Source organism: Amphiura filiformis, chromosome 6, assembly GCF_039555335.1.
Source record: "Amphiura filiformis chromosome 6, Afil_fr2py, whole genome shotgun sequence".
NCBI lineage: Eukaryota > Metazoa > Echinodermata > Ophiuroidea > Amphilepidida > Amphiuridae > Amphiura > Amphiura filiformis.
In genome coordinates, this window is record NC_092633.1 from 41393623 (window position 1) to 41411755 (window position 18133).

Genomic DNA, 18133 nt, shown 5'->3' on the forward strand with positions numbered 1-18133 from the left:
TCGGGGCAATTTTTACAGGACAGTCAAGTGTAGCCAACAATCAGGCTTATAACCCTGATTAGAACCGACTGTAATGAGGTCTTTTATCATGAATCATCTGCTCCGCCTTAATATATGAGCCACGGGGAGAGCGGATACAATTTTTTTTGGTCCTGCAGGGAATTGAACCCGGGACCTCTCGCACCAAAGGCGAAGACCTTAACCAGTGTGCCACGCTGCTCCATTTTGTTTCTTGAGCATCATCAATTAACCAATGTATGCTTTATCAAATAGTACCTGAAAGATTGTGACGTAGTGGTTACCATGGTCGACGGTCGTCAGGTGGAAAGGGGAACACATGATGAGCTTATGGGTCTAGATAATATCTATGCCAATCTGATTCGTACTTTCCACTCCACTCATGAGGAAGAGGAAGAGGAGGAAGAAGATGATATTCATGGCAGATTGGATCGTGCTCTGAGTACTCTTAGTACCCGGTCACGTGCAGCTAGTGTTCTGAGTGCCGCAGGTGATATGGAGTTTGAAGAAGAAGTCGAAGATGAAGGTGAATGACCAGTTATATACTAATATGTACTGAGAATTTGGCCCATAGCAAAAATGTTAAGCAGTAATTTTGCAATGAAATTGACTAAAAACAAGATCAAATAAACAAAAGTTGCATAAAAATGGATTTATAAAAACAAGATGATACAAACATAACAAAAGAACATAATTTATCTACAGTAGAAATTTAAATTGAATGAACACAGCTTGACATAGTGTGATGATTCTTACGTATGTGCGACTGTGCGTGCGTAACACAGAAGTGAATCCAAAGTTTCCAACCATTCCAACTCACTTGTGATTGGTTAGTATTGTATCCAAGGTCATGCGCTTGCATTATAGTTTGAAATACGCGATATACGATTGCGGTTGGATTGAGTACAGTTGTGTTCATTCAATTGAAATTCCTACTGTAGTAGTCATGGCAACCAGGAGATGTACATTATTAAGCCTTACCAGACAACAGCACCTGAGTGGGTGTGTCGATTATGTACGTTAACAGGACGCTCTTGTATTGTCATCATTTATGCGTGTATCTTTCTTCCAAAAATGAGCACCTTTTATAATAATTTTTTTCAGGTCAATTGATTCAAGCTGAGGAGATGGGTCAAGGTTCTGTAGCCTGGTCAACATACTACGGATATGTCCAATCTATGGGAGGTTTCTTCTTTGCCTTCCTGGCTATGTTTGTCTTTCTGCTCATGGTTGGTGCACAGACATTCAACAACTACTGGCTTAGCATATGGTTTAATGATGTTCTCGGGGGATATAACACCACAAACAATCAAACGGTATGTGTGCATTGGATTTCAAGCTTTGAAGCATATTTTTTTTTGTTTTTAACTCCACTCTCCACGCGGGTGTCGACTGTAGACAACAAGTTTCAAAATTTCTTTAAAAATTAAAAAATTTTAGATTTGTATATTTTTATGACAATATTTGGATCAACATGAAAAATGCATTAAAATGAGTGCAAACAAGCCTAGTATTGGTTCAGCTAGAGCTCTTGATATTTTGAGAAAGTATCTCAAAACTAGGACTTCTTATGTTGAAGCTTATGGCCAGCACACAGGGCATTAACATGCGACAATATCATTTGAATGTTGCCTTTAAAAGGGCATTTCGTGATCCACAGCATCATTCCCTCACTTTTCTAAAAAAAAGTTGAGATTTTTATATCACTGGAAATCTCTGGCTACATAATGTTTATGTACAAAAAATTTCTTTCAGATTAATTTGTTTAGCAAAGATATCGTGAAAAATGTATACCAGAATGAAATTACAACACATTGTCTTTGAAGCAGTGTAATGCACATAATCATGCATAACTCTCAAACACAAATTTGGAATCAACTGAAATTTTTGGAATAAGCTTTCTTCGTGGATATCAACTGAAAAATGTCATAAAAAGAGGATGCTAGGATCACAAAATACTCCTTTAATCTTAATCTGTATATCAGAATGTCTCTGTTCTGTAAAAACCTCATATCTCCAATAGCTGCTAGGTGTTAAATATGTACAATACAATATATTATGTTGTACATATTTAACACATAGCAGCTATTGGAGTTATGAGGGTTTGACAGAACAGTGACCAGAAGTATATAAGTAATAACAATGCTGTGATGTTATTGTTGTCAGGCTCCAGATGGAATTATTGACAACCCAAAGCTGGATCTCTATATGTTGGTATATGGCATGTCACTTGTGGCTACTATCGTCTTTGGGGGAATCAAATCTTTAGTGTATATGAAGGTATGCTTTAAAAAAATATTAATACTTGATGGGGGGTAACTCAAGTTGGATTAGGTAGGGAGGTGCCATTGAGAAATCTGAATGTGGACCCCACTTCTATACCAATTTCCAAGAAAGTTTGACCCATCTTTATACCAGAAGTCCATACTTTCAGCCAATCGGTCACGTTTTTAGAACTTTTTATCCAAATTTTTTGGCAGATTTCTGGAAAAAATGAGAAAATTTTGAAAAGATGCTGAAAATGGGCTATTTAATTTCCACACTCCCACTGTGGAAGATTTTGGAAATATCTTCCACAGGTGGAGTATGAATTTCAAATTAAATGACCATATTAGGCAGTTCCATTTGAATTTTATACACCTTCTTGAGAAAGATTCAACCTGAATCTTCCACAGAGGGAGGATGAGTTTCAAATGGAGCTGCCTAATGTGTTCATTCCATTTGAAATACATACTCCCCCTGTGGAAGATATTTCCAAAATCTTCCACAGGGGGAGTATGGCTTTTAAATGGAATAGCCCTATGAGACCCTGTTTGCAGCACATCCGCATACTATATAGTCATTTGTACCAAGTGCACCCCCTTCACCAGTACTGACTAGACCAGAATATAAATCATTGTTGCATAATATTAAAAAACATAAAAAATAATAGTAAGTTTTTTAGTAGGTTGGCCGTCGGACAAGTTTAGACGCCGAACCTGCTAAAAAACTTACTTTTGTTATGAACTCCCGTCGTAATAGCCTATCCCACAATTTGTTTTATGTTAATGTAATTTTGCCTTCCTTTCTACTTGTAGCTTACTCTGCGTGCAGCTTCCAACATGCATGACACCGTATTCCGCAAAGTGTTCCGTAGTCCTATGAGCTTCTTTGATACCACACCAACAGGACGTATCCTCAACAGATTCTCCAAAGATTTAGATGAAAGTATGTCATCTCATGTATATTTGTGGAAGATTATTTTACAATACCAGTAGAATTGATGGTGATGAACTGATTGTAAAACTTACTACTTATGTATTGTCTTTGATAAAAAAAAAACCTCCACTATATTAATCAGAAGCTGGGGCCATTTCATTTAACTACCAAGTAACATAATCACAAGTACCGGTATTGTTTTATTCAAAGATGTTAATGACTCTACTTAACCTCATAAATATTCATTAGGTAATCCCAACAATATATCAATATGGCCAATCAGAGTGCAGTATTTTGACTACTTCCCCATGTACGCATTGAAAATTACGCTAATAACAGTAACACACCACATATCTCTGGAATGGGGTTTGTGGAATGATATGGGCCACCATGATCAATGACTGTGTAGCCTTTTGTGTCTGGCACCGCAGCATATCGGCCGAAGTTACAAAGTTACCCCAATAGAATTGCTTTATTCTGTGTGGTTAACTGGATAGTTATCCAAGATTACGCTTGCTGTGGCTGCGCATTATAAAGATCATTGCCCTGAGGTTGATTCATGGCGTAGGATAATAATGGCATGTTCCAGTTAAAATTTATACACCCCCTATGGAAGATATGACCTTAATCTTCCACACAGGGGGTGTAGATTTCAAATGGAGTCACCCATTCAGGTAATCCCAATTGAAATTGACACTCCCTGTGTGGAATATTAAGGTCATATTTTCCATAGGGATGTATGGATTTCAACTGGGATAGCCCAATACATCCAATGATTTATTTATGCAAAACATTAAATAATATTTTCTCCCCCTCTCTCTCTCTCTCTCTCTCTCTCTCCTCAGTTGATGTTTTACTACCAATGAACATGGAGATATTCTTCCAGAATTTTGTGATCGTATGTTTTTCCATAGCAATTATCTGCGTAGTATTCTGGTACTTCATCTTTGCAATCATACCGCTACTTGTGGCTTTCTTAGTCGTGCTACGCTACTACCGACGTGGTATACGCAACCTAAAGCGTATAGAGAATGTCACACGCTCGCCATGGTTTTCACATATATCAGCTACTGCTATGGGTCTGGCTACTATACATGCTTACGAAAAGACAGATGAATTTATAACAAAGTATGTAGATTGAGTCTTTATTAGTGTACTAAACATTGCAAGTTTTTTAAAGTGTATGATGTGTAAATTAATGGCAGATATATATATGGATAAAATGGATTTCTACATGAAGTTAAGAAAGTGTACAAATAAACAATGTATTTTTACCTGTGTTCATTTTATATACTTTAGACCAACAATTTAGCAGTTATGAGGCCTGAAAGTTTCCATAATTCCAGGGTTAAGACCACCCTTAATCTCCCACAAATGGGGTGTATTTTTCAAATGGAGTCACCCATTCAGGAACCCATATGAAATTCACACTCTCTGTGGAAGATTATGGTAATGTTTTCCATAAGGGACCCTAGTATATGGATTTTGGATTTCAACTGGAATAGGCCTTGTTTTCTTTATCATAATACCTTTATATCATTTTTAATCCCCGTGCACAGATTCCGTAACCTCCTGGATAGAAATGCTCAACCGTACATGTTGTTCCGTATGGCAGCTCGCTGGGCTGGTGTACGTCTCGAAGGACTTATCATTCTTATGTCACTCGGTGTTAATTTGGCTTGTGTATTGATTGACGGCATCTCTCCATCTGATGCTGGTCTTGCGATATCATATACCATTCAGGTAAGAATACTTGATATATAACGCTCTCCATGGGGGTGTCAACTGCAGACAACAGGTTTCAAACATTTCTTAAAAATTCAAACATTTCAGAATTGTAAATTTTCATGATCATATTTGCAATCAGCATGGAAAATGCATTAAAATGAGTACCAACAAGTCTAGTATTGGTTCAGGGTTCTTAAGATAACTCTTGATATTTTGAGAAAATATCTCAAAAGTTGGACTTTTTATATTGATTAAGTTACCTATTCAAATTTCCAAGCCCTTTAGGAAAAGAATGGACAACTCTTAACCCCCATGGGTGCTACTAGCCAAATTAGGAAAAGAATGGACAACTCTTAACTCTACAGAAAAACTTGTTCATGCCTTCGTAACGTGTCGTTTGGATAATAACAACGGTTTACTTTATGGTCTTCCTGATTCACAAATATCTAAGCTTCAACGCATTCAGAACTCAGCCGCCAAACTTGTAACACTTACAAAATCTCGTGATCATATATCTCCAATTCTCCGCGAACTACACTGGCTACCTCTCAACTCCCGCATAAGATTCTTCTTCTTACCTACAAATCTCTTCATGGACTTGCACCTCTTTATTTACAAGAACTTCTTCATGAATATAAGCCTACACGCAATCTTCGCTCTACTTCTCAATTTCTTCTTGTAACTCCACCAGTGTCAACTCAATCTTATGGTCAACGTTCATTTTCTTCTGCTGCAGCTGAGCTCTGGAACAATCTTCCTTACAATATTAAAATATCTAAGACTGTTGATCAATTCAAATGCTCTGTGAAAACATACTTGTTTAATGTTAAAATGTTTAATGCTTCATTTCTATATCATGCCTGTAACCATGGTTACATTTTAAACTTGTTGTTCTGGTGTTATTTGTATACAGAGTTTTTATGTAGCGCTTTGAGACTTAATTGTGTATTGCGCTTTATAAGCATGGTTTTATTATTATTATTATTATTAACCCCCATGGGTGCTACTTACAGAGCTATTTTGACTCTACTTGAGTGGCTCTCAAATTGCAACATCTTAAATATTCTAATATCAACTTGAATTCTATATTTCATATTACAGTTGACAGGAATGTTCCAGATGTTGATTTTGATGGCATCAGAAACAGAAGCTAGGTTTACATCAGTAGAACGTATCCTCGGCTACATGAAGGTTAGTCAGTATTATGATTCAGTCTGTTTCTTTGTTTGTGTGTGTGTCTGTCTGCCCATGATGTACCTTGCTGCAGTTGTTTATGGGCTATTCCAGTTGAAATCTATACACCCTGTATAGAAGACATGACATTAATCTCCCAGACAGGGGGTACATTTCAAATGGAGTCACCCATTCAGGTAACCCAATTTGAAATCTACACCCCCTGTGTGGGAGATTAAGGTCTTGTCTTCCATAGGGGTATATGGATTTCAACTGGAATAGCCCAATAGTCCGGCTCTCTTTCTCACTGGCTCTCTTGATCAATGGAGTAGTTTAGAAAATCCCTTAAGAATATTCCCCCAAAATGGCTTGTGCTCCCCACTCCAATCTTGCTTCATATAGAAGTATATATTCTGAATAATATGGGATAATAGATATGCTACTGGTGTTATATTACTCGATTTAAAAAAAGCCTTTGATACAGAAGATCATCTTATTGACAAACTTCAAAAGAATTAGAAAGAGTTGAGTTCAAGAGTTGAGTTGAGTTGTTTTTAATTATCACCATGTCTCTCTCTCTCTTTCTCTCTTTCTCTTCCTCCTCTATCTCTCTTTCTCTCACTTTGTTTCTCTCTTTGTCTCTCCCTCTCTCACTTAGTTCTCAGAAATAATTTTCTGCAGTGTTTGACTGTAAAACATTGTACAAATTAATCAATATTTAAAATTACTTATTATTGATCAGTTTGAAAGAGATTTTTATTATTTTAACTTTTTATCAAAAGAATCTGAAAACTGAAGCACCATTAATGATCAGAAAGACAGAACCGCCAAAGGACTGGCCATCAAAGGGTGATATTCGATTCAAGCGATTTCAGATGCGCTATCGTGATGGGCTCCCTCTTGTGCTCAAAGGTGTCCGACTGCATATCAGACCTCAGGAGAAGATTGGTATTGTGGGAAGAACTGGATCAGGTAGGTAGAGGTGCAGAATTTAGCATCTGAGGGTTGTAGAGGTGGATGGAGTGATCGGCAATCTCATCGCCATTCCCCCCACCCTTCAAAATAGAGATTTTTTTTTATATCAGTGGAAAGCTCATAAGCTCTCCGAAATATTATTTTAAAACATATAAAGCTACAAATTTAAATACCAGATATGAAGATTTTGGAAATATCTTCCACATGGGGAGTATGTTTTTCAAATGTAATTGGTCAAAGGTAATCATTTTGAAACCCATACTCCCCCTGTATTATGGCTTTACCTAAATCTTCCACAACTGGAGTGAGTATTACAAATGGAAGTTACCCATTTGTCTATTCTATTCAAAATTGATACTCCCTCTGTGGCAGACTTTAGCTAAATCTTCCACGGGGGTAGTGTGGATTTTGAATAGAATATCCTAATGTGTTTGCCATAGGCCAAGTATGTCTGTTTCATACTTGTCCAATGTTGAACTATGAAATTATACTATGGATACCCAAAGCTACATTATCATTATGACCATCTGTAATATCTCGTCTACTTGTCAGGTAAATCCACCCTTGCCATCGCTCTATTCCGCCTTGTTGAGGCAGCGGCAGGAGAGATCCATATCGATGATGTCAACATTGCAGAAATTGGTCTGCATACTCTAAGATCAAAGATTGCTATCATCCCACAAGATCCTGTTCTATTTATTGGAAATGTTAGGTGAGTCACACTGGGCTTTTTGTTTTTAAGGGATTTTTTATTATGGTATACTTCTGGTCATTCAATATTAGAGCACTGTACTACCAATAGAACAGTGTATGAGCAGTGTGTGCATGGCCTTTGCCAATTTTGAAGGTCCCAAACTCAATTGTAAAATTGATATAATACATTACATTTTATTGTTAAAATGGTCCACATTTTGTGACACTTTTCAAGACTTTCACAAATGAAAATTTCACAGCCCATTTGGGCTGGATATAGCATTGCATTGGGTCTGCAGTGATTTCACAGAATTTTTTGGACCGAGCTGGGGGCCGAGAGTCTGTCTTATTTCTAACACCAGGCATGACAATTTTCCTAGATTGCCCAAATTTCAGCGTTTTTATTTTTTTAGCCCGTTTTGAGCATTTTTGCCATATTTTACTTTTCCTTTTTTTCAGTGAAATGTATTCTTGTGCCTGTTACACTGATGTTATAAAATCTATCAGTCATCTACTACTTCTGTTCAAATGTTAATGGAGACAACTATTGATGTTTAAATGGGTTGTTTTATTAATTGTCCACACCTGTGATTTAACTGTGGACCTGTTACATCAGAGACAAGGGCTTTATTCCATGTCTAATGATCATTACCAAAAATTGAAAAGGAAACTTATGTGTTGAGTAGAATTAGTGTAGATGTGTAGATGACATTTGTTTGTTTTTCCTGTAGATACAATTTGGATCCATTTGATGAACATTCAGACAAGGAATTATGGGATGCATTGGAGAAATCTTACATGAAGGACAAGGTATGTAACTGTACTTTGTTTTACCTTCAGGTTGATAGTAGCAATTTGTAAGCGCTCTTTAGCAAAGTCATAGTTCATTGAATTTATGAATAGAGGCTAGACTCGCTGTGCTTGGAAATATCTGTGTACTCGGGTGTATCGAGGTGGAAACTACATAGATGCATTTATAAGAGAATCGTTTTGTAGCCAAACCTTTTCATATGTTTGTTTTACCTTGAGGTTGGTAGTAGCTATTATGCATATTTTGCTCATCACAGCCATAGAGACGTGTACTAGATTTGCTTAAGAAAACATAATTTTTTCTTCACAGGAGCGACTCGGTTCTTATCAACAGCTATGATGGTTGAAATCAGCCATTGTCTGATTCCTCTGACTAGGAAAAATGATAGGTTGACCATCATTATTTTTTACGACTGGCTCTAAAAGTCTATGATGTCTGGGAATTACATAATCTAAATGCAAAATCATGCTAGACAGGGCTGTCAACTTTTTGGAATTGCTTGGTGTGAGACAGAGCCGTACCATGATTTGCCGACTCCAATGTTCATCATTGTACCATGATTATTTGAGCAACGGCGCTCGGGAATGTGAAAAGCGGGTGGGGGGTAGGAGCAACAAATTATTCATGACGATGCGTGAGATTTTACTTATTTTCCAGCTTTTTGCGTGAGATTTACTACCTAGGCGTGAGATTATACTACCTTGGCGTGAGACCGTGAGAAAGTGACCCAATGCGTGAGACTCACGGCCAATGCGTGAGAGTTGACAGCCCTGTGCTAGAGTTAGAGTTTAGAAAACAACTTAAGAAAAAGGCTGCTTAAAATCATCAAAATTTACTCAATCTCACCCATCTGTGGTACACTTACAGGATTTAACATTACTAAATCATAACCAATCAAAATTTAGCCGAAATCATGCAAAGTTCTGCTCAAAAATGCTTATTTAATGCCGGTAATTAGACTATTTAATAACAAAAGGTTAATTCACGATAGATGCACACATGGCATGGAAATTTGCTGGCGCAGTGCACATTACAATATGACCGTTGCTAGGGCTCACACTTTCTTTGTTACAAACCACTGATTGAAATAACACATAATTCGGAACAGGTGTATGAGCCCAGGCTTGAACCAGTAACCAATGGTTACTAACGTGCACTACATGAGCGAATTAATTATCTACATCATATATACAATATTAAATCCTCTTCTGGTGCATGTTAAACCTTGTAAGGTATATACATTAAATTTCTTGAAAACTTCAAGTGCACTATTTTTTGGTAATTTGTTTATTTTTTTGGCAGATTAAAAGTATTGAGGGTCAGCTAGAGGCAACCGTGCTTGAAGGAGGAGAGAACTTCTCTGTGGGCGAAAGACAACTCATTTGTATGGCCAGGGCACTGCTCAGGAACAGCAAGGTAAGAATGTCAGTACATACATACATACAACAATTTCATATAAGGCACAATATCCAGTTTGATCAAGGCGCCATACAAAATACAACAAATAATACCACATGAAATATAATACAAAGCAAAAATACAAATTCAGATCATGAAAACAAATGAGTTTTCAGGAGTTTTTTGAAAACTGCAGTTGAGCTGGCATTTCTTACATGCTGCGGAAATGAGTTCCAAAGTGATTTTGGAACAAAATTTCACAACTTTGATAATGTGCCAGTAAACTTGAATGTCAAGTAGTAATTACAAAGTTTCTACTATAATATTTTCCATCCTGATGCGGCAGTGATGTAAATATGTTGAGGCAGCTGTTTCACATGCGCATCTATGCAAGCTTGTGCATCCGTACGTTGGCACTTTGAGCATCCGCTAACTTCTTGAAGCTGCGCCAAATGAAATGCACACTGACGTCACAGCCAAATCAGGGTGAAAATGGTATAAATGATTGATTGATCAATTTGGTTGGTTAGTTGGTTGATTGATTGATTGACTTAATAGTTGATTATTATTGATTAATTGATTGATTGATCAATTGAGCATGCATCTATTAGTTGATTGATCAGGTATTTATTGATCGATTGGTTGATTAGTAAATCTGGATGGATCAATTGATTATTCAATCTTGATAAACTGAGTATAATGATCGAGACCATATTGCTTTGATCAATGCTTACTTTTTCAATGCTTACTTTGTTCTCCTTTTTTCAGATTTTGATGCTTGATGAGGCCACCGCTGCCATCGATACAGAGACTGACAGTCTCATCCAGGCTACCATTCGTGAAGCCTTTGCTGACTGTACTATGCTGACTATTGCACATAGGCTTAACACCATCATGGATTCAGACAGGGTCCTTGTAATGGATGATGGAAAGGTAAGGCTTTGATCCCCAATATTTACAATGTTTCCTTAAGGGATCTAAAATGAGCGTTTATTACGTTTCGACAGTATTTTTTGTGGGACATGAGAGCACCTCAGACCTATCGAATTGCATTCTGAATCTGAAGCATGTCTTTCTGATATCAAATAATTTTCATTTTTGAAAATCACAATATAATACAAATTTTATGACAAATTATAAAAATTTGATATTTTTCAAATTTTTGATATATAACAGTCCTCGAAGTAAATTATATAAATCTAATGTTATATTCTTAAAGTGTATGTAGCAGGGAGGAAAAGCCGACGGTCAATTGAAAATTTTGACCTTTCATATTGAAGATATGGATTTTTTCCCCAAAAGACCTAATTTTTTTGGTGTTTTGGGAAAAAAAATCCATATCTTCAATACTGAAAAGGTCAAAATTTTCAATTGATCGTCGGTTTTTCATCCCACCTACATACACTTTAAGTATAAATCATCAGATTTCTAAAGTTTACTTCAAGTACTGTTAAATATCAAAATATCAATTTTAATGATTTGCCATAAAATGTGTATTAAATTGCTAATTTCAAAAATCAAAATTATTTGATATCAGAATGACATTCTTCGTATTCAGAATGCAATTCGATATGTCTGATGTGCTCTAATGTCCCAAAATAAATACTGTCCAAACGTTCATACCCCAGCCCTTAAGGGACATCATAGTGACCTTTTTCAGGTTAGCCTCTGTTAAAAAGTAAGAATGACCTGCACCTACTATCATGAAACTCACTCAGGCCCGTATGCAAAAGTATACAAAAAGTCCCAAATTTTGAGAATTTGCGAGTGCAGCGAGCCAAAAAATCAGTTTTTTTACGCATTTTTGGTCAAAAAAAGTCCAAATTTGGGGAAGAAAGTCCACTTTTCACAAAATTGCCCCCCCCTTGGAAAAAAAGTCCACTTTTTCAAAATCAGCACCCCCAAAAAAATCCTGCGACGGGCCTGAACTCACTGGTACTAGAACCATACAAAAACTTATTGTCTAAGTATGCATAACAAATGTCAAACAGCAATTGTTTCTATTTAATGAAAAATTTCTCAAAATACTGATTTTTCACCAATTTGCCCAAAACAATCTTATGAGATTAATTATTGGTAAATTATGCTTTACAAATCCACTTGATTACTCACATCTTATGAGATGTAAAGGTTCATAAACCAATATTAACACACATGATTGATAGTTGGTGTAGCTAGGTCATGTTTACTTTTCAACAGGGGCAAACCGGAAAAAGGTTGCTATGAGGCCCCTTAAAATAAATTGGAAAGGGAAACAAATACTGAGCAAATGTATGATTCATTTCCATTCAGGGCCAGTGCAGTTACATCTGGTTGGTTTGCTTCATCAGTGTTAGTATGCTTACAGTATATGCTCCCAATGCAAATCCGTCCAAGTGGTGAAGCAACTCTCCTGCAGGCTTGCTTACTTGCTTATTTCGGCCGGGTGGTTTTCCATATCCTCTTGCCCTGCATCACAGTTCCTAGGTCAAATGCTTCCAGCTTTTACTTTTTCCTTGATCATGTAAAATCAAACATTGATTGCAACTGAAAATAAAATTCACAGACATTTTCAAAACATGTTTGCAAAAAAATCATCAAATTTTTGCCAATTTTTCAAGCTTTATGCAATATTTTGGGGTCATTTTAACCTCCAGAAAAAAAAGAAGAAAAACCTTGACCAACTGACTGTGCTTGAAAAGTCCATCCACCCTTAAAACAGGTTCATCGCCTAAGTAATATGCATGCAAAATGATGTGAATATTATACATGCAATGTTAATGCTATGCATCAATCATAAGCCTATTCCATTTTCTAACCAAAATCAAAATGCACAGGCTGCTGAATTTGACAGACCGGGCAACCTGTTGGCCAAACCAGATTCTATGTTTGGCAAAATGGTAGCTGCAGCACAACAAGAAGGCGAAGAAGATTAAGTAAGAATGGATGCCTGCCATTGAAATTAATATCATTATGATCTGTGCAGAATGCCAAATAATCATTACGTTTCACTACCTGGAGAGAATTGATCAAAAATTGAATTCCCTCCCGAGGTTTGTATCTGTCAATGAGTTGACCAGATCACAAGGATGTCATTATAGCTAGAAGCAGTATATAACACAAATGGGTCAATGACCTTGTGTGGTATTTGGTTCCCAGGAAGTGAGTTTTGCCTGAGGCAATTTGTGGTTAAATGTTGATCCCTCACCACAAGAGTTATTACTGTCGATTTAGTTGAAAAAGGAGGTGAGACATGATCAAATCTCTCCAGTGCTTCAGGTGATTTGCCGAAAGGAAGTAGCGATCATGACAAAAACAGCTTTCCACTGTTAAAAAATTGATACCGTCATCCTCTGTACACAAAATGAATCAATACAGACGTTAGCATACTTTGATTTTATTCGGCAATATTCTCTAATCATAATGATATTAAGTATCATGTTCATGCATCAAACATACAACTATTCTGGTATTCAGATTTCCTTTCCAAATTAAGCGTACTGCTAGCCGTCCAGCGTATATTATTTTGCACAAGGTCCAATGCACACGCTTGATGTCGCTCGCGTATACACGATGGTTAACGCGGAAAAGGAACCTTGGAAAAAATTATAATCCATTTTTGTTCCTGTTTATGAATCCAAACAGGTTGCAGAATTTGACAGACCCGGAAACCTGCTTGCAAAACCAGATTCTATGTTTGGCAAGATGGTAGCTGCAGCTGAACAGGAAGGTGAAGAATAGGATTAAGACATTTACCTAAAGCAGGTTCCTGCCGGATGTGCCAATGTTTCCAGTCCATTGTAATTTTGTTTTGTTACCAAAAGTATCTACTCCTATGTCATTATTGTCATTATCAATCAAAACTGCTGGTGGTTAAGTTTACAAAGTATTTTCACTGGAGAGATATTTACAAGTCGCTGTGATGTGGACACTCCTGCGATGACCAATACAACCAGAAACTAGAGAGAGAGGTATAATTCCCTATTTTCTGCAAGCACCAATTGAAATGTATATATATTGGAAAAGACTTGCTATTCTCAAGGATCTGCAGACATGTTACCATTGATGAATCTTGCCAGCTAACAACTTTAAAGCTGTTACCTATTACCAAATGACCTTATTTGAAATTTTGTACAAAAGAGCACCACAGCAAATAAAAGATTCATCCTAATCCCAAAACAAAGGTGCTGGGGGAGGGTTTATATTAATCAAATTGAAGTAAACATCTTTAAAGTCTCAATATTGTAAATCAAATGTCAAAAAGGTTTTACTTTGTTTATATAAAGAATTTCATCAAGATGTATAATGTTGGCTGCAATGTGCATGCAGAGAACAAAAACTATTATAAAATGTAGAGATCCCTTTTGGTATGACTAATAATGCATACTAACCTAGTATGCAGTTTTAACTATCTGTAAAGGAGCTCTAAAAACATCTGTATGAAAATGTATTAATTTTCAAAGTACAGGTTGTCCCAGAATGATTTGTATTCACTTGTATACAGACCATATTATTTGAATGTTTTAATTTAGATGATAAATAACAACTTCGCTTTCATAATTTGAACTTCACAAGGTCCATATTTGCTATTTATTTTCATTGCAAAAACTGCACTTAACTGATGATGGATATGATGTTTTTGAACAAAATTGTGGCATATACCAAAACTTTTAATTTGGACCACCCTGTACATGTATGTAAGCTGTTTTTTGATATTGGGCTATGCAGTTAAAATGTTTTGAATAAAATTGTGGCATATACCAATACTTTTTTTGGACACCCTGTATGTATGTAAGCTGTTTTTTGATATTATGTTATGCAGTTTAAATCCATGCACCCTGGATGGAAAACATGACCTTAATCTCCCACAGAGGGAGTATAGATTTCAAATGGAGTTACCCATTCAGGCAATCCTATTTGAAATTCACACTCCCTGTGTGGAAAGTCAACGTTATATCTTCCATAAGAGGTGTATGGATTTCAACTGGAATAGCCTTTTAAGAATCTAAATTAATGATGTTGTATTTTACAAACAGTTTTACTATAGGCCTAAGTGACATTTTAATGCAAAGTCTTACTGCTTGACAATCATGTGAACCAATGGCTGAAATATTTGCAGTAAGTTGAATCAAAATATTTTACCTTGTTAAAATTCTTTTCCCCAAATAGTGTTTCACGGTGCACATATCCAGCAGGAATATGTGGCTGGAGAATGGTGTAATATAAAATTGGCTTCAGGATGAAAAGTTGCCTAACAGTTTGGGCATTAGTGCCATTAATGGGAGTAAGCAAATTGTATGCACTGAGAAGAGGAAGAAGAATTTTGATCGGCACATTAATTCAAAAAGATGTTGAATCATGAACATGTTTTTTAACACTTTTAAGTGCTAAAAACTTTTGGACCTCAATTTGAGAACTATTATGTCAGGTACAGAAAAGTAAAACTGTGCCTTTACAGTTTTTTATAGTTGTCTTATCATTCGTTATGGATGATATTGAATACATTATGTGACATTTCATTATGTATATCGTCACTCCTTGTAAAAATAAACCACTTCATATGTATATCTGCATAAAGTTATTAAAAGTATAGTATAATTCAAATTCTATATATCAATGTATGATACTGGGATATATACAGTTGGGGTACCAGAAAGGGGGTTATCATCCTGCAATTTAAAAAATTGGGTATGGTGATGTATGGGGCGCTAAATAATGCTTTGTATCTCACTCCCCCATTGGACTCGGTCCCCCATAAACCTGAACTGAACTGATGTATATTAAATGATTGTATCACTTCAATGTGTAAGGCATTGAGAGGAACACAAAATGGGCTGTTCCATTTAAATCCATACAACCCCTATGGGAGACACGACCTTTATCTCCCACACAGAGGTATCCCCCATTCAGGTAACTCTATTTGAGATTCACACTCCCTGTGTGGAAGATAAAGGCTGTGCCTTCCATAGGGATTGTACATGTATGGATTTGAACTAGAATAGCCCAATGTAACAAAAACATACTGACAGAAATAAAAACTAAAGAGTAGGACTCTTAATTCAGCATTTATATATGCGAAGTACTGTTTACTTCAATATTTTTAAAAGATGTGTCAAATTTAAATATAATTTTTTGTAAGTTATCTATGTTATCATATGTACAAAGTGCAAAAGTAAAATGTTATGATAAATTACAAAAGATCTAATAAATTGTGCTCAAATTTAAAATTAAAATGGAACCTATTAGCTGTTTTATTCATTGTGTCTGATGTGGTTGTGAGTGTTCACACAAAATAATAGGAGAAAAGGAATGAAAAATGATTGACTTATTTAATAGAAAGGGGTACGGTTGCGGATGGTTCACAGTTGGATGCATGGTGCGATCACAATATATTATGATCATATCATGAATTTGTGCAAAATTATGAATATTGATTTGTCTCTTTAACAAAGAGACAAATATTGATTCGTCTCTTTGTTAAATTCATGTTACACATGAATTCTTTGATTGTCTTGAATTGTAGAATTCACTTCACCATTAGCAATCTATAATACCGAATTTATTAATTCGTTTTAAACAATTCATTGGCCAGCACTGGTGGCATCCATTACTGCCCCACAACTACCTTATCCATCTGTCCCCAACCATACCCCAAATGCCACCCACCCCTACTCTACTGCACCTACGCTCCTACTCCTTATCCCACCCATCCCAACCTCATTCTACAAACCCACCCCACATCTACCCACAACCCACACCACTCCCTAGCCCACCTCTACTCCCAATCCCACCTACCCTATCCCATTGCCCCTTTGTGATGATGCAAATTACATAATACTTGAATTTGCATATTTTTCACTTAAAACTTATGACAGACCAGTTGGATATCCTCTCCATGGTGTCCCCATAGTCTATTCAGGACCAGAAAACTTGGGCAGAATACAGCACCATCATCAGATAGCTGGACGGCTGGACAGAGAGAGTGGTTTACTAGGTTTCTATTCTTCCTAAAAGGCCCTATGTCACCTGATCGATAACGCAAAGTATCCTTCAAAAAACAAGTTATTTTAGAATATCTCCTGAAATTCAGTGTTATCTTAGAATATCTACTGATATTTTCCATTATTTTAGAGAATGTTGTGAATTTTTGTGTTTTTTTTACAATATTCTTGTGTTTTCTTAGGATGTTTCGTTATTTTGCGTTATCGATCAGGTGACATAGGGCCTCCTAAACATAGTTCAGGCAAGACAAAAATCTAAGTGGTGGTCCCCTATCCCCCCACCTTATCCCTACGAAGTCAAATTGGCGATGTGAAACCAACACTGATAATTAAATTTTTATTTTAGCAAAATGCTACACAATGAGATTTCAAAAGTTCCAAATCACAAAAGTGTGGCATGCTGTTATATGTTAGGCAAACATTGTCACCAAGATTCCAATCTTGCTGACACATCACAGGTCACACATCAAGGCACAGTTTTGTAACCCCAATGAGCCAATCCATGTAAACTCCAGGGATGTGCACTGCAGCACCTCTTCAATTTTTTTTCTTTTTCTGTGTGGTGGTAGATATTGTTGCGAAAGTAAAATGCTGAAAATTTGAGCTTCATATTGTACTCCATTTTGTTTTCCTGTGCCAGCAATTTGAAATTTAGGGGGGGTTTGGAGGTCCAGACGATGTTTGGAGGTCCATAAATGTATAAAGGGAACCCCTACAACTTTGAAAAGTATGTATCCTGCGGTACTTTTTTGTGTAGAATTCAAATCTGGCATCAAAAAAACGTGTAACTCTTTTACTTTAGAAGATATACGGCCCTCAAAATGCAACTTCGTCCCAACTTCGGGGGGAGGGGGGGGGGGTCAGAACTCCAAAAGTAAACATAATTTTAACCAATAATAATAACCAAGATAACACTCATTGAAAACAACACAACTATGTTAAATCAGATCTTCTCTGGTTAAATCCACACTACACATATTTTTGTTTTACCTATGCAATGAGCAATGAGCTGGTATTATAGTTTCAGTTAGGTGAACGATTATAAAGCAAACGCAAGGTAACAATACTGTGTGACCTTTGTTTACGAAATGAGACAATAATAGTCTGCATATTGTTAACCAGCATTCTTGAAAAATGAGAAACATAATGGTTGCAGACG

General features: G+C 36.4%; 1 protein-coding gene across 1 annotated transcript in view; it reads left to right on the forward strand.

Annotated features, from left to right (window-relative positions):
* Window positions 1-13981, forward strand: part of LOC140154532 (ATP-binding cassette sub-family C member 5-like) — a 36040-nt gene extending 22059 nt beyond the window's left edge. Inside the window, 13 exon segments of the mRNA XM_072177102.1 lie at window positions 274-544; window positions 1123-1334; window positions 2185-2298; window positions 3096-3225; window positions 4062-4344; window positions 4776-4959; window positions 6046-6135; window positions 6900-7089; window positions 7645-7804; window positions 8517-8595; window positions 9899-10012; window positions 10763-10927; window positions 13619-13981. Of these exon segments, the coding sequence (XP_072033203.1) occupies window positions 274-544; window positions 1123-1334; window positions 2185-2298; window positions 3096-3225; window positions 4062-4344; window positions 4776-4959; window positions 6046-6135; window positions 6900-7089; window positions 7645-7804; window positions 8517-8595; window positions 9899-10012; window positions 10763-10927; window positions 13619-13714 (2088 nt within the window). The 3' untranslated portion in view covers window positions 13715-13981.
* The last annotated feature ends 4152 nt before the right edge of the window (window positions 13982-18133 follow it).